At 46.0% G+C, this 21,727-nt stretch overlaps 1 protein-coding gene across 7 annotated transcripts; it reads right to left on the bottom strand.

Moving 5' to 3' along the window:
• Positions 1-223: 223 nt before the first annotated feature.
• Zic4 (Zic family zinc finger 4) lies at positions 224-20,233 on the bottom strand. Of its 7 annotated transcripts, XM_076917264.1 has the most exons (7): positions 20,125-20,233; positions 19,791-20,043; positions 16,946-17,189; positions 16,300-16,387; positions 9,559-10,176; positions 4,784-5,099; positions 224-2,571 (listed from the first exon to the last, which is right to left on the bottom strand). In XM_076917264.1, coding segments are annotated over exons 3-7 (1,026 nt in total). In that variant the 5' UTR covers positions 16,949-17,189; positions 19,791-20,043; positions 20,125-20,233; the 3' UTR covers positions 224-2,570. The 7 variants fall into 7 exon arrangements, with proteins under 7 accessions (XP_076773379.1, XP_076773378.1, XP_076773382.1 ...); XM_076917263.1 differs by lacking the exon at positions 20,125-20,233 and having other exon boundaries at positions 19,791-20,106; XM_076917267.1 differs by lacking the exon at positions 20,125-20,233 and having other exon boundaries at positions 16,300-16,384; positions 19,791-20,106.
• Positions 20,234-21,727: the final 1,494 nt, after the last annotated feature.

Raw genomic sequence — 21,727 nt, 5'->3', positions numbered from 1 at the left:
CTTGTGTGTATGTCAGTTATGACTGTAAGAGATTTGTCTGACTGTATAATCCACTTTCATTGCAATCATTACATTTCCCCATAAATTAGTGATACAAACAGACATATGGAGAGTCAGGTAAACAAACAACATCAATAGAAGAGACATTTTGCAGCAACTCTAACCAAGTACATGGGTTACAACTTAGGGATAGTTCTTCACAAATCATTTAGTAAACACGGGGGGGGGGGGCGTGTAGGGTGATGGACACATCTTAATCTAATTTAATCACCTTTAAACCTACAATAGGAGGTTGAGAAACCCTGACCAGGGGGCAAAGTTTCCTTTCTAGGCACACTATAAAATGAAGAACTGCACATAGGGAAGGGGGTGGCATATGCATGCAATTATTATTATTATTTTTATTTGGTCACTATCTTGTAAACCAAACCTTCTGAACTCCAAGGTGATTAGGAAAAAAAAGAGAAAATATTAAAACGTTTCTCTCTCTTATGCTACCATCCTTTAGATTAATGACAAAACAGCGTGCTGATTGCTGTTAGTGGTGAGGAAACACAGAGGATCTATTTATACCAGAAGTTTGGAAAACGGGGAAAACTTTAACATTACCTGCTTTCAGGCTTAAGTTCCAAGTATCCCAAGCAGGAAGGAATATTTGGAGCCAGAGGGATCTCTAGCAAAATTCATCCCGTTAGCAAACCTGGGTGGATTGAATGCAGGCCAGGACAGAAAGCACTGTCTGTCACAAGAGCATCCAGAACGTGGACTTGGGACACTTAGACTCTGCCTCTATCCTTCTTGCATTACCTAATGTACCAGTTTTGGTGCAAAGGACCTTCCAACATCTACACACATCACCAGGACTGAAACTACACAATGATTTTTTTGTTTGTTTTGTTTTGTTTTGTTTTGTTTTGGGGGGGGGGAATCCCCCCTTAGCAAAACTTATTCCTAAAGTGATCTACTGGTGGAGTGTGGGAGTCTTTCTTTTCTCTCTCTCTCTCTCTTCTTCTTCTTTTTCTTCTTCTTCTTCTTCTTCTTCTTTTTTTTTTTTTTAAAGAAATTTGATTTTATCTCTTTAGCAATGGTTTGGAACCAATGGGGCAAAGTGAGTTTGACAGAGAGGAGAACAAATCGCTGACAAAGAACCTTTTACATTTCACCAGCGTTGTTAGGACGACAAGCTGGAATGTCTCAGATAATAACTCCCACTTCAAAGATTTCTCAGCTCAATAGAAGGCAGACCATCCTTTTTATTCAACCACAAGGACTGGCACTAAAGAAGACTCTACTGTTTGATTTTTTTTTCACCGTGTTTATTTTTCCCCTATTCACTAGGGTACTTGGATAAAATAAACAACAAGACAATTAAGGGAACATGGACTTCTAACTTTGCTGCCATTTTTCCCATCCCCTTGGCCTTGGGCCTTTTAGTTTGTACCCAAAGCCAGCCCAGACCTAAGGCTACCACACAGTGGCACATCAGAGGAAAAGCTTAAGGGGTTGAGAGACTTGTAGGGTTAGGAAGCAGTATGGCACCTCTGGGGAACACAGGGAAACTAACTGTCCCTGAGGTGTAGTTAACAGTTCCCATACTTCCCCCAAGTCGGCCACCTTTGTCTTAAGTCCCCATTTGACTCTGTTGCACACAGCTGAGCTGGGGATGCCCCTTTGGTAAGCTTCTCAGGATGCCCTAGTCATTTACTCTGACTCTGGAGCCTATGGGCGCTGTCAAGATGTTTGGAGTCCGGCTCCTCCTCCCTTCTTGAAAGAATTCCGGGTACCAAAGCCCGCTACATCAGGGTGCATGATGAACCCCTAAACACTGACAAGACAGGTCCTGGGAGGAAGTATATACTGGAGAGCACAGTGACAGTATTAAATGGCGTGAAAGCAAAGGTCAGCGCAAATGTATCTTAATAGAGTGTCCGCAGCGAAGTGTGCCGCCTTTGAAGCGGCCGCTCCCCGCGCGCATTTCCATGGCGAGCCTAACGCGGCATGCTGATGCACCGTCAAACTCACACTTTCAACCCCAAAACGCGACTCTTTGAACAACCCGAGCTTGATTGGACCTTTCTCCTTTTCTTTTCCCTCTTACAAACCATTTCCTCGCCTTTAGAAACTCGCCATCAAACCCAAATACGCCCTCTGATCACCGCAGAAAGCAGAAACAAAGAGAGCTGAGCGGCGATTCAAGCGGCCCTTTTCTTCCCTCGCATTATTATCCATTTTTATTATGATCGGGAACAAGTGCCCATTCGCGTGGGTTTTGTTTACCGGAAATTAAATGAAAATGATTTAGTCCGCGTCAAACAAAAATATATACTTGTATACACAAGAAAAAAGGCCTGTTAGACGTAAATATTATGTCCTTAATGAAAAGCCTGGACGGGCTCCAGGCTCGGCCTTTCAGGATTTCAGTGAGACTTGCCCATTGCCATAGAAATCCTAACTTACCATGAAGATGCACCGTGGCGAAGAAACACTGCTTTGTGAGAGAGCCCTTTGATGTCGCAGGCGCAAGATGCGGGCGCTCAGCTGCTCAGGGCAAGATTACCTTGCAAGCAACATCTGTAACAAGCAAATGAAAAATTAAAGGCGATTAGTGACCGGCCAAACATTTTTATTTCATTTCCTTATGTTGGACTGGAATGGGAGGAAACGCTAGGTGTTTTGAAACAGAAGAGAAAGGAGTCCTGAAAGAGGTATCAAGTCCCTCAAAGGTTCTATGTGCCGTGGCAGCAAGGTTAGTGCTTGCCCATGAGAACAAGTTCTTTGCTTCCCAACTGTCCATGAAAACTAGGCTGACTCTGGGCCAGGTTGTGACTCAACAACACGTTCACTAGAGATGCATTTGAAAGATACTGGGTTTTATTAGTAGTAAGAAAAACAACCCCATTCTGGCCAAGATGGTTGGGTACTTTATTGGATAGAAGTTGTGGGGTCTGTGGGACAGGAGTGAGACTTTTCCATTGGATTCTGGGACGGGAGGAATGGAAGACAAAGCATTGGAGTTCTCATACTAAGAGTTGTTGGTCCAGCTTTTATTGTATCCAATGGGTTTTTGTTTGTTTGTTTGTTTGCTTGTCTGTTTTTTGTGGCACTGGGGATAATCAGAGAGCTCCATGGGAAGTAGGCAAGACTCCACCACAGAGTTACACTCCCCCAGCCTCGGGTTCAGGTTGTAAGATTGAGTTCCTAGGTTCTTCCTTTTAGGCAAAAACATTTCCCTTCCCCTACATATTTATTTCAGGTTTTTTTTTTAAGAATTGGACAAGTCTGACAATACTCTTTTCTTTCTTTCTTTCTTTCTTTCTTTCTTTCTTTCTTTCTTTTTTGTTACCATTCTCTTTCTTTTGGTGTTTTTGTTTCTTTAAATCTCAGGATTGTAAAGCAGCTCCCTCTTCCCTACAGAGGGTGGCAGACTAGGAGCAAGCCCCAGTATTTCTCTCCCTTCTTAACAACTACGGAGACTTTGTTCTCCATCTCTACAAACATCTGCACCCCACCTCCAGGACTTCATAACCAATGTATCACCACTTTCAATTCCTCAGACTCACTGGGTGTTTGCCTGTATAATACTTGTTATTGTACTTTATTTATCACAGGCCCATAAACTTTTAAAATAAGGCTAACATTGTGTCATTTCTGACAAAAGCTATGTTCTGACAACACCGAAGTTGTTCTCTAAGTTACACCCTGAACTGTGGAGAGCTTGATTCAATGATGACATCAGCCAGCTCTGTGTCCCCTGCCCGAGCACCTATGAGGTTCTATAGCAGTGCCTCAGCAGATGGGGGTGGGAAAAGGAATCCTGGAAGCTTCACAACTCGGAATTCTTGAAAGCCTTCTAGCCTCCTTTGTCTGTACTTCCTATTGTTTCTTACTCACTCCCCACTGCAAGTATAAAATGTCAATTGAGTTTGAGGTCTGACAGAACAGACTTATCTATGTGCTCTGACAGGCATTGGGGTTGGAGGTATGTAATATCCCAGGAGAAGGGACAAGCACCCTTTTACTTATCTCCCTTATAGAGGTGGTTGGAAAATGCAAATGCAGGACTTCTGTTTTTCTTTGTTGTTATTATGTGCTTATTTTGCTGTTATTGTTGTTGTTGTTCAAGATTAGCTAAGGAGCTGGAGAGGTGTATGGAGGGTAAAGGAAAAGATAAATGGGCTGCAAGAAAATGGTTGTGGAATTCTGTCTGCCACCTCCTGGGCTCTGAACTCCTTGGTCAGGATTGATGGACGAGGGGGAGGAAGGGAAAAGGATCCTGTGACTGGGGTCTGAGAAGGCCCTAGCCCAGGCCTCAAGGAAAATCATTTCCACCCTTCCACACCTACTGGGAAAATGTATGGCTTTACTTTTGCCATCTGCAATTGCCAAAATTGTGAATACATTCTAATAAGTTTCTTGATTTGTTTTTCTGTCTCTTTATCCTTGACATTGGTTTCACGAGCAAAACGCGTACAGGACGTGACTATAGAATGACCACACTGATGTTTTCCTAATGATCTGGTACCAGCATATTCAATAACTTCTAATGGTGGTCTATCTGCTTGTCTGCCCTTCTCTCCTTCCCTTCATTCCTTGCCTACTTTTTGAAGCCTCAGTAACCGGGCCTAAACTCGAAATCGGCGTAAACCAGAGCAGCTCGCTGGGAAGCAGCCTTGATACTGGAGGCGGCGGTGGCTGCAGCTGGGCCCAGAGGTGGCGGTGATAGGCTGGGGTGGGGGCGCTGCAGAGTCAGCCACCACTGGTCCAGGCGCCCGAACACACGTACCATTCGCTCACGTCTGTGCCACGCACAACCACCGCCGCAGAGCAAGCCACTGAGGGCTCACGGCCGCTTTCTAACGAGGGCGACGTGAGAGCAGACGTTATAGCTGAGTCGTAGCCAGAGCTGGGTGGCGGCGAGCGACCATGAACTTTCATGTGCTTTCGCAGAGAGCTGGGGTGCGTGTAGCACTTGTCACACCCGCGCACCTTGCACATATAAGGCTTGTCGCTGGTGTGCACGTGCGAATGCTTCTTGCGGTCGCTGCTGTTGGCGAAACGCCGCTCACAGCCCTCGAACTCACATCTGAAAGGTTTCTCGCCTGAGGGAGGTAACGCAGAGACGTTAGTAGGATGTGGGCTGCGTCCCAATCTCAGGATTGTCTCACCCCATCCCCCCAACCCCCCACCCCCGCCATTGCTCTTTTGTTTTCAGCAAAAGACCCACAAAGATTTTCAGAAATTACTTTCCCCTGTGCTTTAGGTCTGAAGCCCTTCCCCCACCCTGTGAGGAGATGAAGCCCAGTCCTACAGAGTGCCACCCCTCCTCCTCCCCGTCCTAGACCTAGGAATGGGGGTAGGGCGTCGGAGGAGGAGCGACAATGACTCCATCGTAGTCATTTCCATTCTTGAGAACCCTTATCCAGGCGCGTTGTTTTCCTCCAACTTTTATCTATGTGGAGACAGAAGCACCTTTACCCACGGAATCGAGTTGATTGAGAAGCTCACATTTACTGGATTTGAAGTTACTGCCCAAGCCATCTGTCTCTGGCCTAGTGAGCCTTGCCCAGCAATCCGCCGGACACATACTCCATTCTGGTCCAAAGTGTTTTCTAAAGTAGGTTTTGTTCAAGTGCCAAGCAACAGAAGGGTTTGAAAGGATGAGCGGCGGATGCACATGCGTGTACGCAGTGTGAGAAGCATTCCGAGCAACGATTCACCCCAAAGGTTATTTTCCGGGAAGTAGAGCCCCCTTTCCTTTCCACTTCACCCACTGAAGCCAAATATACTGCGATACTCTTCAAATCTTGACTAGTCTATCTGAAATTCCTTGAGATAGTGTTCGCGGAGTTTAATATTTTATTATACGGATCCAGCAGTATCGCGGAGACCTTGACGAGTGTAGAGGGGGCCCTTTTAGTCCAAACAGGCAATTCCAGGTCTATGATCCTCCCCAGACAATTCCCCGCCCGCCTGTTTCACCTCGCAGGCCAGAGGAGCCCAGAGGCGGATAGATGAAAATCGGCTCAGGCCAGGAGGGAATCTTAAGTCTGTTCAAATCGAGACCCTGACGGTGGCAAGCTTCGGGTGAGTGCCTGCTACGGGCAGGCCAGATCCACCGGGTATACCGCAGGTCTAGGTAGAAGTACAGGAAGGGCAGAACGCACACAAAGCTGGGAATTTTGGTTGAGCGAAGGCTCCTTCCAGGATTTCCTTGCTGCCTGAATTTGCTGCTGTATGGAAGAGGGAAGGACCCCCAACCCCGACACACACCCTCCCAGAAGCCAGAACAGAGTCTCTGGCTCAGCTAAGGTTGTTTCGAAAAGGAAAGGGAGACGTTTCCAACTGAAGGTCCTGGGGGTGACTAGGGATGCTAAAACTTTAAGACTCAACAACAAGATGCTCTGCTGTTGGCTTTGTGATTGCTTCTCCTGCGGTCTACAGGAAAGACTCCCTGATAAAATCAACAAAGTCTCCATTCCGCCGCGGCATTGGCGCTCAGGTTTAAATAGAGGCTTATATGTAACCTGCTTTTGGCTTGGGCAAAAAAAAAAATCAAGCGAACCCGTCTCTCCCACACTGCCCACTGATAGCGCTCACCCTTGCTGGAGTAGAGCTGGTACACTAGGGTCCTCTGGAAGATGTTGCCCGCTGCCATTTTCACAGGACAAGGCACGGTCTTACGAAAAATTGGAGATGTATAATGAGCAAATCAGTGTCCCTATTTGTCCCCAGATTTCTCTCCTTTGATTCCACCAGCGTTGGCAAACCCTAAACTTTTCTCTCTCCTCCCTCCCTCTTTTTTCTTCATAAAATAACTTGCAAAAAAAAAATCAATTGCAGCCTACAAAATAAGGTATTTGGGGAGTTTGGATAGAGTTTGAGGTTAGAATTTGAGGATAGAAATCCCTCACCGGGGTGGGAGGGGGGATTCTGCTGCCACAAATCCCATTCCAACGTCTCGTCGCATAAACTAGACAAGTATTTCGCTCCAGACGAGAAACGGGGAAGAAAAGAGCAGGCACCGAGACTCTTGGGGACGGGGGAGTGAGCAGGCCCCTGGGAGGCCAGGTGCAGGCCAGCCCTAGCAGTGCCCAGATGCAGGAGGCGCCCTGGGCTCCGCTCTCCACGACCCTCCCACCCCCGCCGCCCCTCACCCGTCCCCTCCCCCAAGTCCCTGAGAGACGCCCTGGGTGGGAGGGTGGACCCCGAAGCGCCGGGCCCGGCCTGTCTCCCGCGAAACGACCTGAGGCCAGGCTGGCGGCCTAGGCCGCGAGCATCCGGACCACCGCTTGGGGCCCTAGCCCGGGCCCTGGTCCTCGGCCCGGGCTTCAGAGAGAGCAGGGCCTCGGTCCGCGCGGGAGCCAAGTTCGCCGGCCTACCGGGCCTCTAGGCCAGCGCCATTTTCTGGCACTTGTGGCTGGGTCTGTTTTCGCCATGACTCCGCCCCGGAGCGGCCCGGGAGCCGGCCTGCACCCCCCACCCCCCACGAGGGCAGACTGACTGCGGGGAAAGGTGGGGAGAGCCCCGGGCCCGGGGGTTCCGGGAGGCGCGCCAGTTTGGGACGTTGGCCAAGGCGCGCGCTCCCTCGCCGCCCTACCATTGTTCCCTGGTCTCTGTCACAGCCGCAGAGTGAAACCTTCTTCACCCGCTGCCTCCAGAGCCAGGCCTGGGAGTCACATTCGGGAGAATCTCAGCTAAGAAATCTGCTCCTGATCGCCGCTTCTGCGACTCGAGGAAATGAAACGCCATTAATATTTGAAAAGGCAATTATTTTCCTGTTGAATCGAAAACTGTCTTCATGAATAATTTGTAGAGAGTTCTATTGCCATTTGAGAAACATTTTGTTGCTGCCTTGCCTCCTCCTTTTCTTCCCATTACTTAGGAGATTTGAGGGAGACACTGTAACAGGGGAGGCTCTATGATTTTGCTTTTTTTTTTCTTTTTTCCTCTTTCTTTCTTTCATTTTTTTTTTTTAACCCAAGCTGTAATGAATTAGGACAGAGACCGAAAAGAACGCGCAGAATTCTGCCTTGAGTCCAAGCAAACCTGAGAGCCAGCCAGGCACACTTTTGCTTCTCTGATGTAGGTCGATTACGTTAAGAATTTAACCATTTTCTGCTTCACAGACTTCAAACAGTGGGCCGGCAAAGAGCAGTATAAGTTTGTTTGCTTCAAAATCCCTGTCATTAAAGATGAGTTCTTTTTCCAGCCCCGGAATGCGCATCCACCTTCCAGGTGCTGGCAGCCAGCCTCTGGAGCAGCAAGTCTGAGGGCTGAAATCATGCATGGTCTGACTTATTCCTCTGTCCCTGGGGATATAACTCAGGGAGAGAGAGAGGAACAAATGGATGGGGGGGGGGGTGTAGAGATCTCAGAACGTGCTTTAGAAAACCGTACAAGATGTTTGCTGACATGCTAGGGGGATAAAGAACGAGATCCAAACTGGACTTTGGTCTTGCCTCAGCCTATGCCAGTGTTCTACCACTAAACCTAATGGAGAAAGCAGTTTGTGGCAAGATTTAGCAAGCTTCTTACCAGGTACTACAACTATCGGGGACTTACACTCTGAAGAAGGTTGCTGTTCTAACAGGAATTGTAGAAAGAAAAGATACAGCCTGCAGAACTAGAGTACCAAGATGGAATTCTGGTCTCTGCATCATTCTTCCCTTTTCCCGCCTCCAAGATGGGGGAGGGGAGAAGACGCTGACTTCTTAAACTTCAAGCGAAGGGGGTGTGTGGGGGGGAGTAGGGAGAGTCTAACGGTGGCTGCTAAACTAATTAATGTAACTTCACAGGCTGTTCTGAAAGTGTGAAAACTTTCTTCTTGCAATTGTATTAATTAGATGCTTCTGGCCAGAAGAGTTCAACTCCCAGGCTCCTTCACTGCGCTCCTTTTCTTTCTGTTAACTAGAGCTAACAGATGTGGTTGACACATGTCCCTATTTCACTTAACAGCTCGGTAAATGACATTTAAGGCAGTGGGTCCCGTTGGGTCTCTAGTAAAATAAGAACGAAGGGTACCCAAAAAGTCCCTTCTGTGGAGCTAGTAATACAAAAACAAGTCAAAAGTAGACCCCCAAGACTCATAAATCCTACAGAAGGTATTAAGGGTCAGATGACCCCTCAGTCCAGGTGATGGTGAGGCTGAAAGGAGTAAGAGTTTCCAATAGTGATCTGTAAATGAAAGACAATTGTTCCCATTTCCTTTAAGACTTTAGGGGAAGCCATGCTGCTTAAAAAATGTCTTAAAACCAAACTCCTGGGACTGGAGATATAGCCTAGGGTTCAATCTCCACATCCTAAATAAAATCAAAGCTCTAAGCTAGGAGCGCCAGTTTACCAACAGGGACCCCGGAACTCTGGAGCCACTCTGCCCAGACAGCCTCCGGAAAACGGTGAGTCTAGGAACAGAAGCTGTTAATTACCGTTTTATAAATCTGGCTCATGGAAAGAATACCAAAATACCTCCCTCCTCCCCTCAGTTGGAACTTAAGGAAATTCAGACCCAAGAGTCTGTGTCCCATGGGTCACACGAGACAGACAGCACTGAGTACTGACCTGTATGTGTTCGTTTGTGTATTTTGAGATTTTCTGATCTAGCAAAGACCTTCCCACACCCTGGGAAAGGACAAGGGAAGGGCTTCTCGCCCGTGTGCACGCGGATGTGATTTACAAGTTTGTATTTGGCTTTGAAGGGCTTGCCCTGTCGTGGACACTCCTCCCAGAAGCAAATGTGGTTAGCCTGCTCTGGGCCACCGACGTGCTCCACGGTGACATGCGTGACCAGCTCGTGCATGGTGCTGAAAGTTTTGGAGCAGGGGCGCGGGGATATCGGGCTGTCATCCCCCAGCCATTTGCAGATGAGCTCCTGTTTGATGGGCTGGCGCATATAGCGGAAAAAGGCTCCAGGGCCATGGGGTGCGGTGAGGTTCATGGTCAGGTTCATGCCGCCATAACCGTGCAGGGCTGCTGCTGTTGCCAGAGTGTCGCTGCGGGCCATAGGCCCTGGTGCAAAAGGTTCCGACCTCGCATACATGTCTCCAGGGATCCCCAGACGCAGGAGTCCGTTCAAAGGACGGCTGTGGGAGGCCTGAGGTGGCTGCTCATGAAGGCCCGGAAACACCGAGGGATTCGAAGCAGCGGCGAGCTGGGGCCCATGGTGTCCACAGCTGCTACCTGTTGTCGAGACAAATAATGTGCATGAGAAGCGGTGGCGTGGGCTTCGCACTTTCCCCGGACCCCGGGGACAAACTCTGCCCAGCCGCATCTAGGTTTCTGGCAGTCGGTGCTGGGATCTTGAGCCGGTCGGTGCCAGCAGTGAACCTGGCAGACCAAGCAAAGTCAAGTCAAAAAGCCTCCGCCTTCGTCCGGCTGGGCTGCAGTTCTGCCGAGTCCCCTGCCGTGCCATGAGCTGGAAAGGGGTAGGGATAATGGGGTAGGTGGGAAAGGCAGCAGGGCTGAGTCTGTGGGTGCCTGGGGGCACGGCCTCTGCTGCAGAGGTGTAAGACCCCGTATCTTAAGATTACTTTGTCCACCAACACCAAGGGGTGCTCCCGGGCCAAAGATGGAGATGATAGGAGGGGTCATTTCGGAGGTGGTGAAGTTGGAAGTGGTAGTGATTTTAAAGCGTCCTAGACGTGTATATATTAATTTCAGTGTCCCACTGGGCCTGGAAAGGACCGCCTGCTGCACCTCGGTCTGGCAGCCACCAATACTACTGCAGTGTTGCAGTGAAAAGAAAGGACAACCGAAAAAGACAAAAAAGGAGAGAGAGGAGAGACAGAGAGAGAGAGAGAGAGAGAGAGAGAGAGAGAGAGAGAGAGAGGCGAAGAGAGGAGAGAGCGCTTATGCAAAGTGGCGGAGATTTGTTTGTTTGATTGTTTGTTTGTTTTAAGTTTGGGGTTTGCCCCTCCTCCATTCTGTTTTCTCTGTCTTTAATGTCCGTGTGAAACCCCGGGCACTACAGAGGCGGCAGCAGAACGCTTAAGGAAATGAATAGATTCGGGGCCCGTGGCCCCGGGCCACCGTGAGAACAATCGCCTGTGTCGCCAATTGGCCGGTGGTCTGGTGCGACGTCAGTGATGACAAGATCTCTCTCTCTCTCTCTCTCTCTCTCTCTCTCTCTCTCTCTCTCTCTCTCTCTCTCTCTCTCTCTGTGTGTGTGTGTGTCTCTGTGTCTCTCTATCTCTCTGTCTCTCTCTCTTTCTCTCTCCTTCCCTCTCCTTCTCTCCCTCTTCCTCCTCCTTTCCTCTCCCTTCCTCTTTTGCTCCCTCCCCCAATCCCAATAGCATTTCACGCTTCTATTGCTCATGCGCTCTGACCCAGGCATGGATTCTTTTCTTTCCAGTAACTCCCCCACCACCCTCCTCCTTCCAGAATGCTGAGCTTTGCCACCGTGCTCCTAGAAGTAAGCGAGCAGGTTAGGTCATGCTTATACTCATGACACCTCCGGGAGGAGTTGAGCAGAGCCCTATGCACAGTACTCAGGTGCCTTAAGGTGTTTGGAAAGTTTGTCTTTGAGCACAAAGGACAGGGTCAGAATCAAGGCAGAAAAATAGAGTGCAGACTGCCTGGAGCAGAGAAACTTCTAGGGTATCGAACCTAGAACCCAATTTTATTCTTTTTTTTTCCTCAAAATTTCTTTTTCCCCCTCGTCTTTCTCTCCTTTGCTCTCATTTTCCCTAAACCTACACTGTATGTCTGCCACACCTTGGTCCTGTTTCTGCTCCTTTACTCACCCACCTTCCTCCTCTACTCTCTACCAATTCATCCTTGCCTCTCCCTCCTCTTGGTGACTGGTGGCTGGCAGTCATAAAAGTAGAATCCCAACCTGACTAGAGAGACTGAACCAGAAGAGGTCATGAAGAGGAAGAAGTCTTGCTTCAGGCTTCCCTGAAAGGTCTCTTTTCATCATAGCTCATATTTATCTACAGGAGAATATTCTGGCTAAATAAATAAATGGCTCAAGGCACATAAATACACAAATGGAAGGAACAGGCCCTTGCCTTCCCATCCATGGTCCAGGGAACTAGTCTGGGGGGTCCTGAACTCTGTGCAGTGGTGGCAGATGAAGGTTCCACCAATAGCTACTGTGATAACTTTCTGTTGTGACCACTTGTTGCAGAAGCTTTGACCTTAGTCCTTACTTTCTATAGGATTCTACAGAGTGGATGGCACAGGTGGATGCATTCATGGCCTTCATTCTAGAACTACCATTATAGCTGACTGAGGAAGACCAAATGAAGAAGATTTCAATTCTGGCTCAAGAATGACTGCCCCTTGTCTGCCACACTAGGATCAACTTCTTCTTGAGCCCAGGGCCCTGACTCTATCCTTGTGCTCAATAAAGGCCAAAGGAAGTTCTGGGATCCTCTGCTTAACATAGAACATGTCAAGAAGACCTGGAAACCTTTGGATTTTTAAAGAGAGGTCTAAAGATTGAGAAGAAACAACAACAACAAAAACATACCCTTTTAAGAGAAGAGAAAAGTTTGAACAAGTTACGTGGAACACTGACTTAGAATTGATTGAACTGACTTATCCCTGAGGATTCCATGATTAGTAAATAAAGGGTTTTTTTTTTTTTTTAACTTTTTAGCTTCATTTGTTTTCTTTTATTTTGTTTTTGAGACAAGGTCTCATGTAGCCCAGGATGGTTTAGAACTTGAATTATTTTGAATTTCTGCTTCTCCTACCTCCACTCTCTAAGTACTGGGTTTATAGATATTCACCAGCACACATGAGTGAATGTGGTACTGAAGAAAGAACCCAGAACTCCACTGAGAGAGCTACACTCCTGCCCCTTAAACGAGGCTTTAAATTTTTTAATAATTGACTTATTTTCTAAAGCTTGGTACATTCGTCATTCATCCCTGCTTGGGGCAAGGGATTTAGCAAGGGATTAACTTCCACAATAATTTCTCTAGCTTTGAATAGTCTGTATCTCTTTGCTCTGCATTAGGAAAGACTTAGGCAATTACTAACAGATTCTGTGAGCACACACGCATCACACACACACACACACACACACACACACACACACACACACACATTGAGGACAAGGAGAGACATTTGACTTCTGCTTCCTAAGCCAAGACCTTTTCTGACATTTTAAAATCTAGACTCTCAGAATTTATCTCTCCCTCTGAAAGCTTCATTTAATGTCCATAGTTAGCCCTTTAATAAGAGGAACTTCTACCTGGTCGCTTGGCCTGTCCTCCCTGCCCCCTTATCTCTAGACAGTTGTCAAATTTCAGTGAATTTTTAAGTCTGACCTCCGAGAAAAATAAAGCATGTTTTCAGGTGAGTCTGAGCTGAGCCTCCAAAGGGCTCGAAACACAACATACAAGCTGATAACAGAAAATAAAAGTATGTCCTTCTTGCCTAGCTATTTCTCTCATCCAAACCTCAGAAATGAGATAGTAAACACGAGGGCAGGTACACTTGTGCCATAACATAGCCCAGGAACTAAACTTTCTATTCTATCACCTAAACCTAGATGGTATACCATTAATTGTTCAGAATGTGTCAAATTCAGGATCCATTTTTAGCTCTGGTTAATTATTTGATTTGAATCAACGTGGATCCTTAATACACATACTGTGACCCAATCCCCATTAAAAGCTTTGAATAACAATACAGACTGAACAGGGTTTTTTAAAAGGGCATTTTCAGCTATTTTCAGAACCATTTGGAAGCCTGGTGAGCATGCCGAAAATGTTTGCTTTCTCATTTTCACAGGAGAAGAAAATGCTAACTTTCCATTAGCAGGTTGTAGAGGAAGGAATAAAAAAAAAAATAAGTTCATAGACCTTCTGAATTGTAAGCACTGACCTGTGTACCCAAAAGTTAAAAGAGAGAGAGGAAGAGAAGGAGAGAGGAAGAGAGAGGTTTTATACACACATCTTGTTAGTATACTGTCTGACTATCTTTGCCCTTGAAAAGGTATGAACATGTGTATGACTTTCTGTGCCAGCAACAAAAGGGCAAACATATCTGATTCAGCCAAAATCACTGACAGTAGCCTGGCCCCATGGAGCTCCTTCCCAGATGCAGCCTTCTCTTGAAGCACTAAAAACATCTGGACCCATCCTGGGTAGACATTTCTTGAGTAGCTAGGCGTCAGTTGACCTGCAGGTCACAGAGGCTGCCTGATACTTGCAAGGTTCTTGGAGCCATATGGTTCATACCTCGGTTGGCTAAACATAACAATGGGACCAGACATTCTTTTAAGGTCCACTTCCCCAGAGACAGAGGTAGAGGAAAAAAATGTTTCTTGTATCCGTTTATATTTACTGACATAAAACTTTCAGCAATTATGTAAGGACCTTCAAGGTAAATTTCTAAAATAAACTCCAAATAGAGTCTCAAGCTGATCAGAAATGACAAGGACGGGAGCACCAATGTCCTAGAAGTGTATTTTAGAATTTCCAGAGATTTTTTTTTTTTTTTTTGATGTCTCAGGAAACAGAGATCCCTAGTTTCAGCAACTGTCCATTGGCTGGATGTTCTAATCTTCACTGAAGTCAGTTTGTTTTCAGGAGCTTTCACTTCACTTCCTTTGCAAAGAAATTAGTAGCCTGTAATCAAGAGGTGTTTTTGGCAAATGCAAAAGAGTGGGGGCACTAAAAGTTTCATGAGGGCTATGTGGAACAGATTCTATTAGTAGTCTGTAACATCCTTCTATCTCTACAGTCTCTGAAAATTAATGCCTAGAATCATGACAAGCATTTTTGCTCACAATAACCACTACCACCAATGGCATAAATGAATGGTTTCTAGTTTATCTTCTAGGAATAGGACAACTGGTGGCTTTATCTTCTGTCAGAGCTTCTTGGGTCAGGAGCTGAGCTGTCTGACCTCTCTTCTTGGAAAGAAGAAAGGAGAAACACAAGGCATCAATAGCTGGGCTATTTTTTCTATTTTGATTTTTTGAAACAATGCTAAGTCACAATTATCTATTCAGCTGAGGGACCATGGCTCAGAGCCAGGCCAAGCAGCCTCTGTCATCTGAATGTTCTACTTCCAGATCTGCAGCCACTTCTTCAGTTCCATTTTTTTACATTTCTGACTATGGTGCCACTCAAAATAAGGTGTGTATCTCTGAAGAGGCTACTCACTGATTTCAGGATTCCTGCAGTGGGAGGTATCTCAGGTTTTATAAAAAGAAATTATTTAAGCCCCAGAAGCCTGCCATATGTCCAATCCCAAATTCTGCAAAGGAGATGAGGTCTGTCAGGATTTTTTTTTTAAGAAGAGAAAATTTATCTTAGTTATGGAAATTTTAGCTTTAATCATCATTAATGGAACTGAGAGTATGGAAAAATATACTTAGATGCAATTTGCTTTCCAAGCAATGGTTCTGTAAAATGTCTTTTCACAAAAGATTGAAAGAAATTGATAAAGGAACTGCCAAAGTAGAATTAAGAGATCAAAACAACTGAATTTATATAATAATCATATTTCTCCTTTGACTTCTGCCATAAAGCATCCCAAATAGTAGAAAAGATTCATCTCCTAACTTACTTAACTTTTGTTAAGAAGCTTGCCTTGCATACCAATAAGAGGCCATGTTTAGAAAAAAACCATGGACTTTATAGTTGAAGTGAGAGAAAAAAAACAGATGACTGGAAGGGGGGGGAAGCCAACCTTAAATTCTATGCTTATTCTAAATGGAATATGAAATTAAATTCCCCACAATGAAGGTATTTCTGACAGAGTGGCTGTCAGTCACTCTTGGTTCAGACACCACATTGTGGTAACATAGTCACTGCCACATTGCAGAAGGCTGGTGCCCCTGGTAAAGATGATGCATATCATGTAAACCCCATCACCAAGATCAAAGTACGCTTCTTTCATGGAAGCCAATACATGTCAAACCTCATCCCAATCAAATTGTCTGGAAATGAATTCAAGATGAATATGTCATAGAATAATGTGACAGTGGAATTGCAGAAGGTCAAGGGTGGTTGTTGCAATGATCCAGTACTCAAATATTAATTCTAGAACGTCCAGATGAGTAGGCATTGAATCCTCAGGCTGCTGATGGGATGTTGTATCATTGATTTGTGTGCAAATGCATCAAACACCAAGGTGTTATTCTAGGTTTCATTTGAACTTAGAGATGTGCCCAAACTCACATCCCAGTATAAGCAAAAGAGAAACAACCAAATATGCTTTATGCATAACCACACACACACAAAGAGAGAGAGAGAGAGAGAGAGAGAGAGAGAGAGAGAGAGAAGAGTGCCTGATCCTCAGCAAACTTCTATTGATAATAAGATTTTTTTAATTACTCACTTGATTCTTTCAGAGTGTTTCTGTACAGTCGTAATCGCTTCCTCACCACCAGGGAAGTCTTGTATTTCATTTTCTGAGTTTGAGCCTGCTTGAGAAGAAAAGGCCTGAGTAAAACAATACCATACATATTTCTGTGGCAAGAATCCATGGCCTGAGTGTATGAAAGAAAGATGTTAGTCTGAAAACAATCTTTTGGCTTTTTTCTTTGATTGTTTTCAGATTTGGAAACATAAGAACAAAGATGGCACTGACAATAAAACCATTGAAAAATTCTAATTTCCCAGCTAGAATTTTTATCACTTGTTCTGCCTTTTAGGTAGACGTGCTCATTCAATGTTCAAAAGTCTGTGGCTTCCAGGATTTGAAATTTTGTTTCAGAACACCCCATTATTTCTTCAAGTTGGTTATTTACATTTGATGAGGTGTGGTGGGGAGGGCCCTCTATTCTCTGGGGATGTGCAATTATGTTTAGTTATAGTGTTGTCAGGAAAAAAATTTTCAGATTTTCAAATCTTGCTCTGTCAGTGGTAGTGAATAACCCTTTCACCCCGCATATTCCATTCCCTTCCTGCTCCAGACCCACTTGAGAGATGTTACTGGTTCATTTTTCAAAGCTAATATTAAATCTACCAGATTTAAAACATACCATTTTTGTTGCTGTTGTTGTTGTAATTTGGTGTCAAATTCTCTCTCTCTCTCTCTCTCTCTCTCTCTTTCAGTTGAAAAGTTTAGAAATAGTGCCTCCCTCTTAAGATTGCTTGTCAGTGGCTGGAGCTACCAAGCATTCGGCAACCATAAATCCCTGAAAGCATTTTGAGACCCTCTGCATTTGTCAGGCAAAGCTGTGGAGGCCGTGGAGCAGCCAAACAGCAATCCACCTAGCGTTGACCCTAAATTTGGGGAGGAAGGACAAACAGTCATTGAAAAAGGTCTCAGGCTGGACAAACACAGCAAGACCTCAGTCAATGGGACGGCTGTTGGCCTTGACACTCTAGCCTATAGAACAAGTGGCTGTTTAACTTGTTGACCCACAGGCTAAATCCGAGTTGGGCTGTACTCTCATACAAGGTCTCCAATTTCTTACGTTTCCCCGCACCTCTAACTCAGACCCAAACTACCCACAGGGTCTCATCCTTTCTTTTCCTTTTCCAGGCACAGGCCTGAATATACTCACCTTTTCCCAGAGGAAATTGTTTTCAATTCTTTCTAACAACACACAAACAACAAAATCCTCCCATAAAGGTAACAAACTCCTTCTAGCACAGACGGAGAAAGAAAGGAGGCCCAACTTTGTATTCTTACAGAAGGGCAGCAAGCTGGGTGTCCTTGCTCTGAATGTTCTCATGGCAGGATGTCTGGCACCACAGTCCCTGGTTGGTTGGCAATAATAGAATTTACTTGTTTGCTTCTAAGGAAAAGGGGGTAAGTTTCCCTAGAAACTTCTGCCTATCAATAATGCTGGCACAGCCCAACGTCTAGGAGGTCTGGATTGCTGGTACCCTCATGCCCTGTGTGTATGTCCTTTGTGCACTACAAATGCTTCCCTGGGCACGCAAGGAAATGTTTCAAAGGTTGAATCAAGGCAGACAAAAGGGACCTTAGCTAGTTCTGTAGTAGAGCCAGCCTGTGCAAAGGAACAGGGCAACCATCTCTTTGGTTCAAATTTGAAATCACATAGTCTTGCTGAAAGAACAGAATGAGGAGTGAATTTCAGGAACTGTCCCTTGGCCCCTAAATCTGAGGTCCCTAGGATAATAGACCTGAAAAGCTCTTTGAGTTCCCCCAAAAACTCTTGCTCCTGAGGTGTCTTTTCATACCAGTGGCTACCAGCTTAGTAAGGGGCACCCCCAGGATGTGTTGGAATTAGACTTTATCCTGTACCTTGAGAAGATACGAAAGGGATGCCAGGGAGAGTCAGTGATTGATAGTTACAAGAACATGAGATGGTCAGTACTGCAAAAGACGCTATTTTTATTTAAGGAATCACAGTCTGCCTGTTGTGAAGCGTACTTAGTCCACATATGCCTGTCTAAGGTCAGAGGTCAACTAGAACTGATGACTTCAGTTCCACACTGATTAACTATCAGGAGTGAATACTTGCCGGAAAAGCAAGCAAGCAAGCTCGGCCCTGGCAGGCTCAGAGCTACCAAGCCAAGGCGAAAGCCGCTGCTGGTCTTTGCTCAGATCGATCGTCAGCTGCACTAGCAGCTCCTTGGCTACCTTGCACCAGCCCTGAAGCACCAGGAAATTGAGCTGAGCGCCTGGGTTGTATACATCCCTTTTCTTACTCTCATCCTCGAGGGGGTAGAGATTAGATTTCCCCTAACTCTAGGCTGTAAGGCTGGCAACCTTCGGGTGCTCAGAGTCAAGCCTAAACTAGTGGGGCCACCTGCAGACAACCTGACCTGGGCAGGTAAGCCTTACTTTAAATCTCTGTCCCAAAACACAGGAAGGGAATAGAGGTGCCCAAGAAGCAGATGTTGGAAGTCACTGCCAAGCCTTGCCATCCAAAGGTTGTTTCTGTAGACTCTAGTGAATATTGGGGTCTCGAAACAGCCCTCCCACGCCCTCTCTCCCTTTCTCAGACTTCTCTATCTCTTTCTTGGTCAGCTCCAAACTTTAAGACTTTCAGCTAGGCAGGTAACGCTTTCACAATCAAACCCACTCAAATCCTTCTCTTTTCCTTCGCCAGTAATTCGGTATATGCCCTTGGGTCCAGGCTTCGGCCTGCTCCCGGGATCTAACCACAAGCCCGATTCACATCCAAGAAAAAGAAAGCTAGGTTGCGAACCCATGGCCCGAGGCGCAAATAGACTAGAGTTAGAGTCCTGAAGCAGGACCAGGATAAGCACAGGCAGGCAGTCCGCCCGAGGCCGACACAGACAGCATCCTCAGTCCTCAGTGAGTATCTGGAGAAGTTCTACTGTGTAGCCTCCCACAGCACTAACTTGAGTCTTTGACCCTGGTAAGGGTAAACCGAAACCCTCCCCGTCATCCTTGCGGTAGGGAAAAACAGAAGGGCTGCCTGCAAGGACTTCTTCCCGAGCACCCTTCTCGTTTCCACCACGAACAAGAAGGGCAGTTTTGCCCTTCTTGTGCCCACGGTGGGCACACCCAGGCAATTTACAAAAAAACGAGGAGCAAAGACAAGCGGGCAACAAGCTGGTTTTGGTGCCACTGCCTGTAGGAGCCCCATCTGTCTTTCTTGCACCCACTCCTCCCAGAGGAAAGAAAGGACTCATCCTCAACGCTGCCCCTCCCCAAACCCTTTAGAATTAGTGGGGTGGGGCCTGTACCCGCGATGTGAGTGTGAGTGTGTGTGTGTGTGTGTGTGTGTGTGTGTAGAAATGGAGAAAAAAGTCTGCCTGGGCCTATTCTCCCAGCGGGGTTAGGGTGACTATAGCCCCCATAAGCATATTTGCTACAAGGCCGCTGGGGGTACAGGGGGTACAGGCCTTCCCCCAACTGACCCCCTGGTTTCAAGCACTTACCCTGCTCCACCTGTTGCCCGGATCACCTCATTTCTGCACATCACTTTGGGGTAGAAGAGGGGGGACCAGAAACCCCTCTACGCCTCTTTTGTGGTTCCACCGAGGCGGTCATCCTTCATTTCTCCTTCTCCAGCTTTCGGGAAAGCAGTTAGGGAATGTATGATGAAGCAGAAATGAGCCGTCAGGATGATATTTTAATGGCTTATATGTCACGTTGGTGCATGTGGCTTTGAACTGGAGCCGCTCGCGTTTCCTGCAGAGAGCGCCGCAAATCCCACTTGATAACTTCTACAACCCACAACTTTTTTTTTTCCCTTCTCATATTTACTCTTACCTTGTATCTTTGGATGGGTTTCCTAAAAATACCCTCTGTCAACGTCCCCGGTGGATTTTCCACAGACTGGAGGAGAGAAGCCTGACTTTCTTTTTTGAAGAATTATTTTCCCTCCCCTCTCCCAACAGCCACCCTTCCCTCAGGTCCCCTCCCTATTTTTTTTTTTTTTTAAAGCAGTCAAGGTGGGTTCAATATTTGTTCTCCCTAGTGAAAGAGCAGTGCAGCCTCTAGAGGAAATGTCTCCTAGAATACACGATTTTCATAATTCTAGGATCCAACTTCCTCTTGTAAGAGCAAAAAGAACTGAATGACCTGGTATATCTTTTTCCTCAAGAAAATACATAATAGGTTAAAAGAAAGAAACTCCTAACACCGGCTGCTTCTGGTTTTTTTTTTTTTTTTTTTTTTTTTTTTTTTTCTGTCACTCCTTACAGGAATCCGCTCAGATCAAGTGAGAAGTGCTGGACTACTGGACACAGACTTGTTGCTGGGGGAAGACATATATATATATATTTTTTTTCCCCTAGAATTTCTATTTCCTAGCCCCCAAAGCATAGATGCTCAACATAGTTTCTTCAGATACATGGATATCATCACCATCCACAATCTGACTTCAGGGTCAGAAGGTGTGTGTTTGTGGTGTGTGTGTGTGTGTGTGTGTGTGTGTGTGTGTGTGTGTGTGTGAAGGATAGCCAGGATTCAGTCCACCCTACCCAAACCAGAATGTAGTTGGTAAGAGACAAAATCTAGAAAGGAGGTTAGGAGTGGTGGGGATCACCCTTCCTCCAGCCCTAGAAATCCTCTAGCCCTAGAAAGCTAGCTGGCAGAGAGAGAGAGAGAGAGAGAGAGAGAGAGAGAGAGAGAGAGAGAGAGAGAGAGAGAGAGAGAGAGATTTTCTTTTCCTTTTGCTTGGAGAACTGTTAAGTTTTCTAACCGGACACCATGTGAAAGGATGAGTTGAAGGTCCCTTTGTCTGGCAAAGAGTTTAGAGCCTTGATTCAGCTGCAAAGAAGCCAAATGAAGTTAGAAACAAAGGGCAAATTGAAGGATTCCGACTCTTGGCTTTTTGTGTTTTCCTTACTAGAAAATAATTAGACCTAATGAATATGCAGGCGCTAAGGCTAAATCCTGGGCCAAGCTGATGGGCTTAAAACTGAGCTAAGTAGAAACGCAACCTCCATCGCCCCCGGCTCCACATCCGCATGCATTTTTTGAAATGTATAAATGTCGCCCGGTTTAATTGATTGAGTTACAGGGATTTTTTCCCCCTGCTTTTACGTGCCATACCCCTCTACCTTTCAACAATCATTTTAATATATAGTCAATGGTTCTTTGTGGATAGGACAAAAAGCAACTACGCGCAGTTTTTGAATAGATTTTGCGCTGGGCAAAGACAGGTTAATCGAGGGCCGCATCGCGAAAACAAGCGAGTGTTGTATGTTTGCACGGAATCCAAATGTCTGCATTTTCCTAACTAAATCAAAGGGAGTGTTATTTCTTTTTCTGCTCACTCATCTGAAGGTAAGTAAATTTTCTCTGGCGATCAAAAGCCTGGTCGGCAACAAAGACCGCGTCCGCTTTTTCCACCGTCTTGTTGTGGCAA

The sequence above is a fragment of the Arvicanthis niloticus genome, chromosome 21 (assembly GCF_011762505.2).
Source record: "Arvicanthis niloticus isolate mArvNil1 chromosome 21, mArvNil1.pat.X, whole genome shotgun sequence".
NCBI classification, from domain to species: Eukaryota; Metazoa; Chordata; class Mammalia; order Rodentia; family Muridae; genus Arvicanthis; species Arvicanthis niloticus.
Note: the sequence above shows the minus strand (reverse complement) of the source record. Positions and strands in the feature narration are given on the sequence as shown.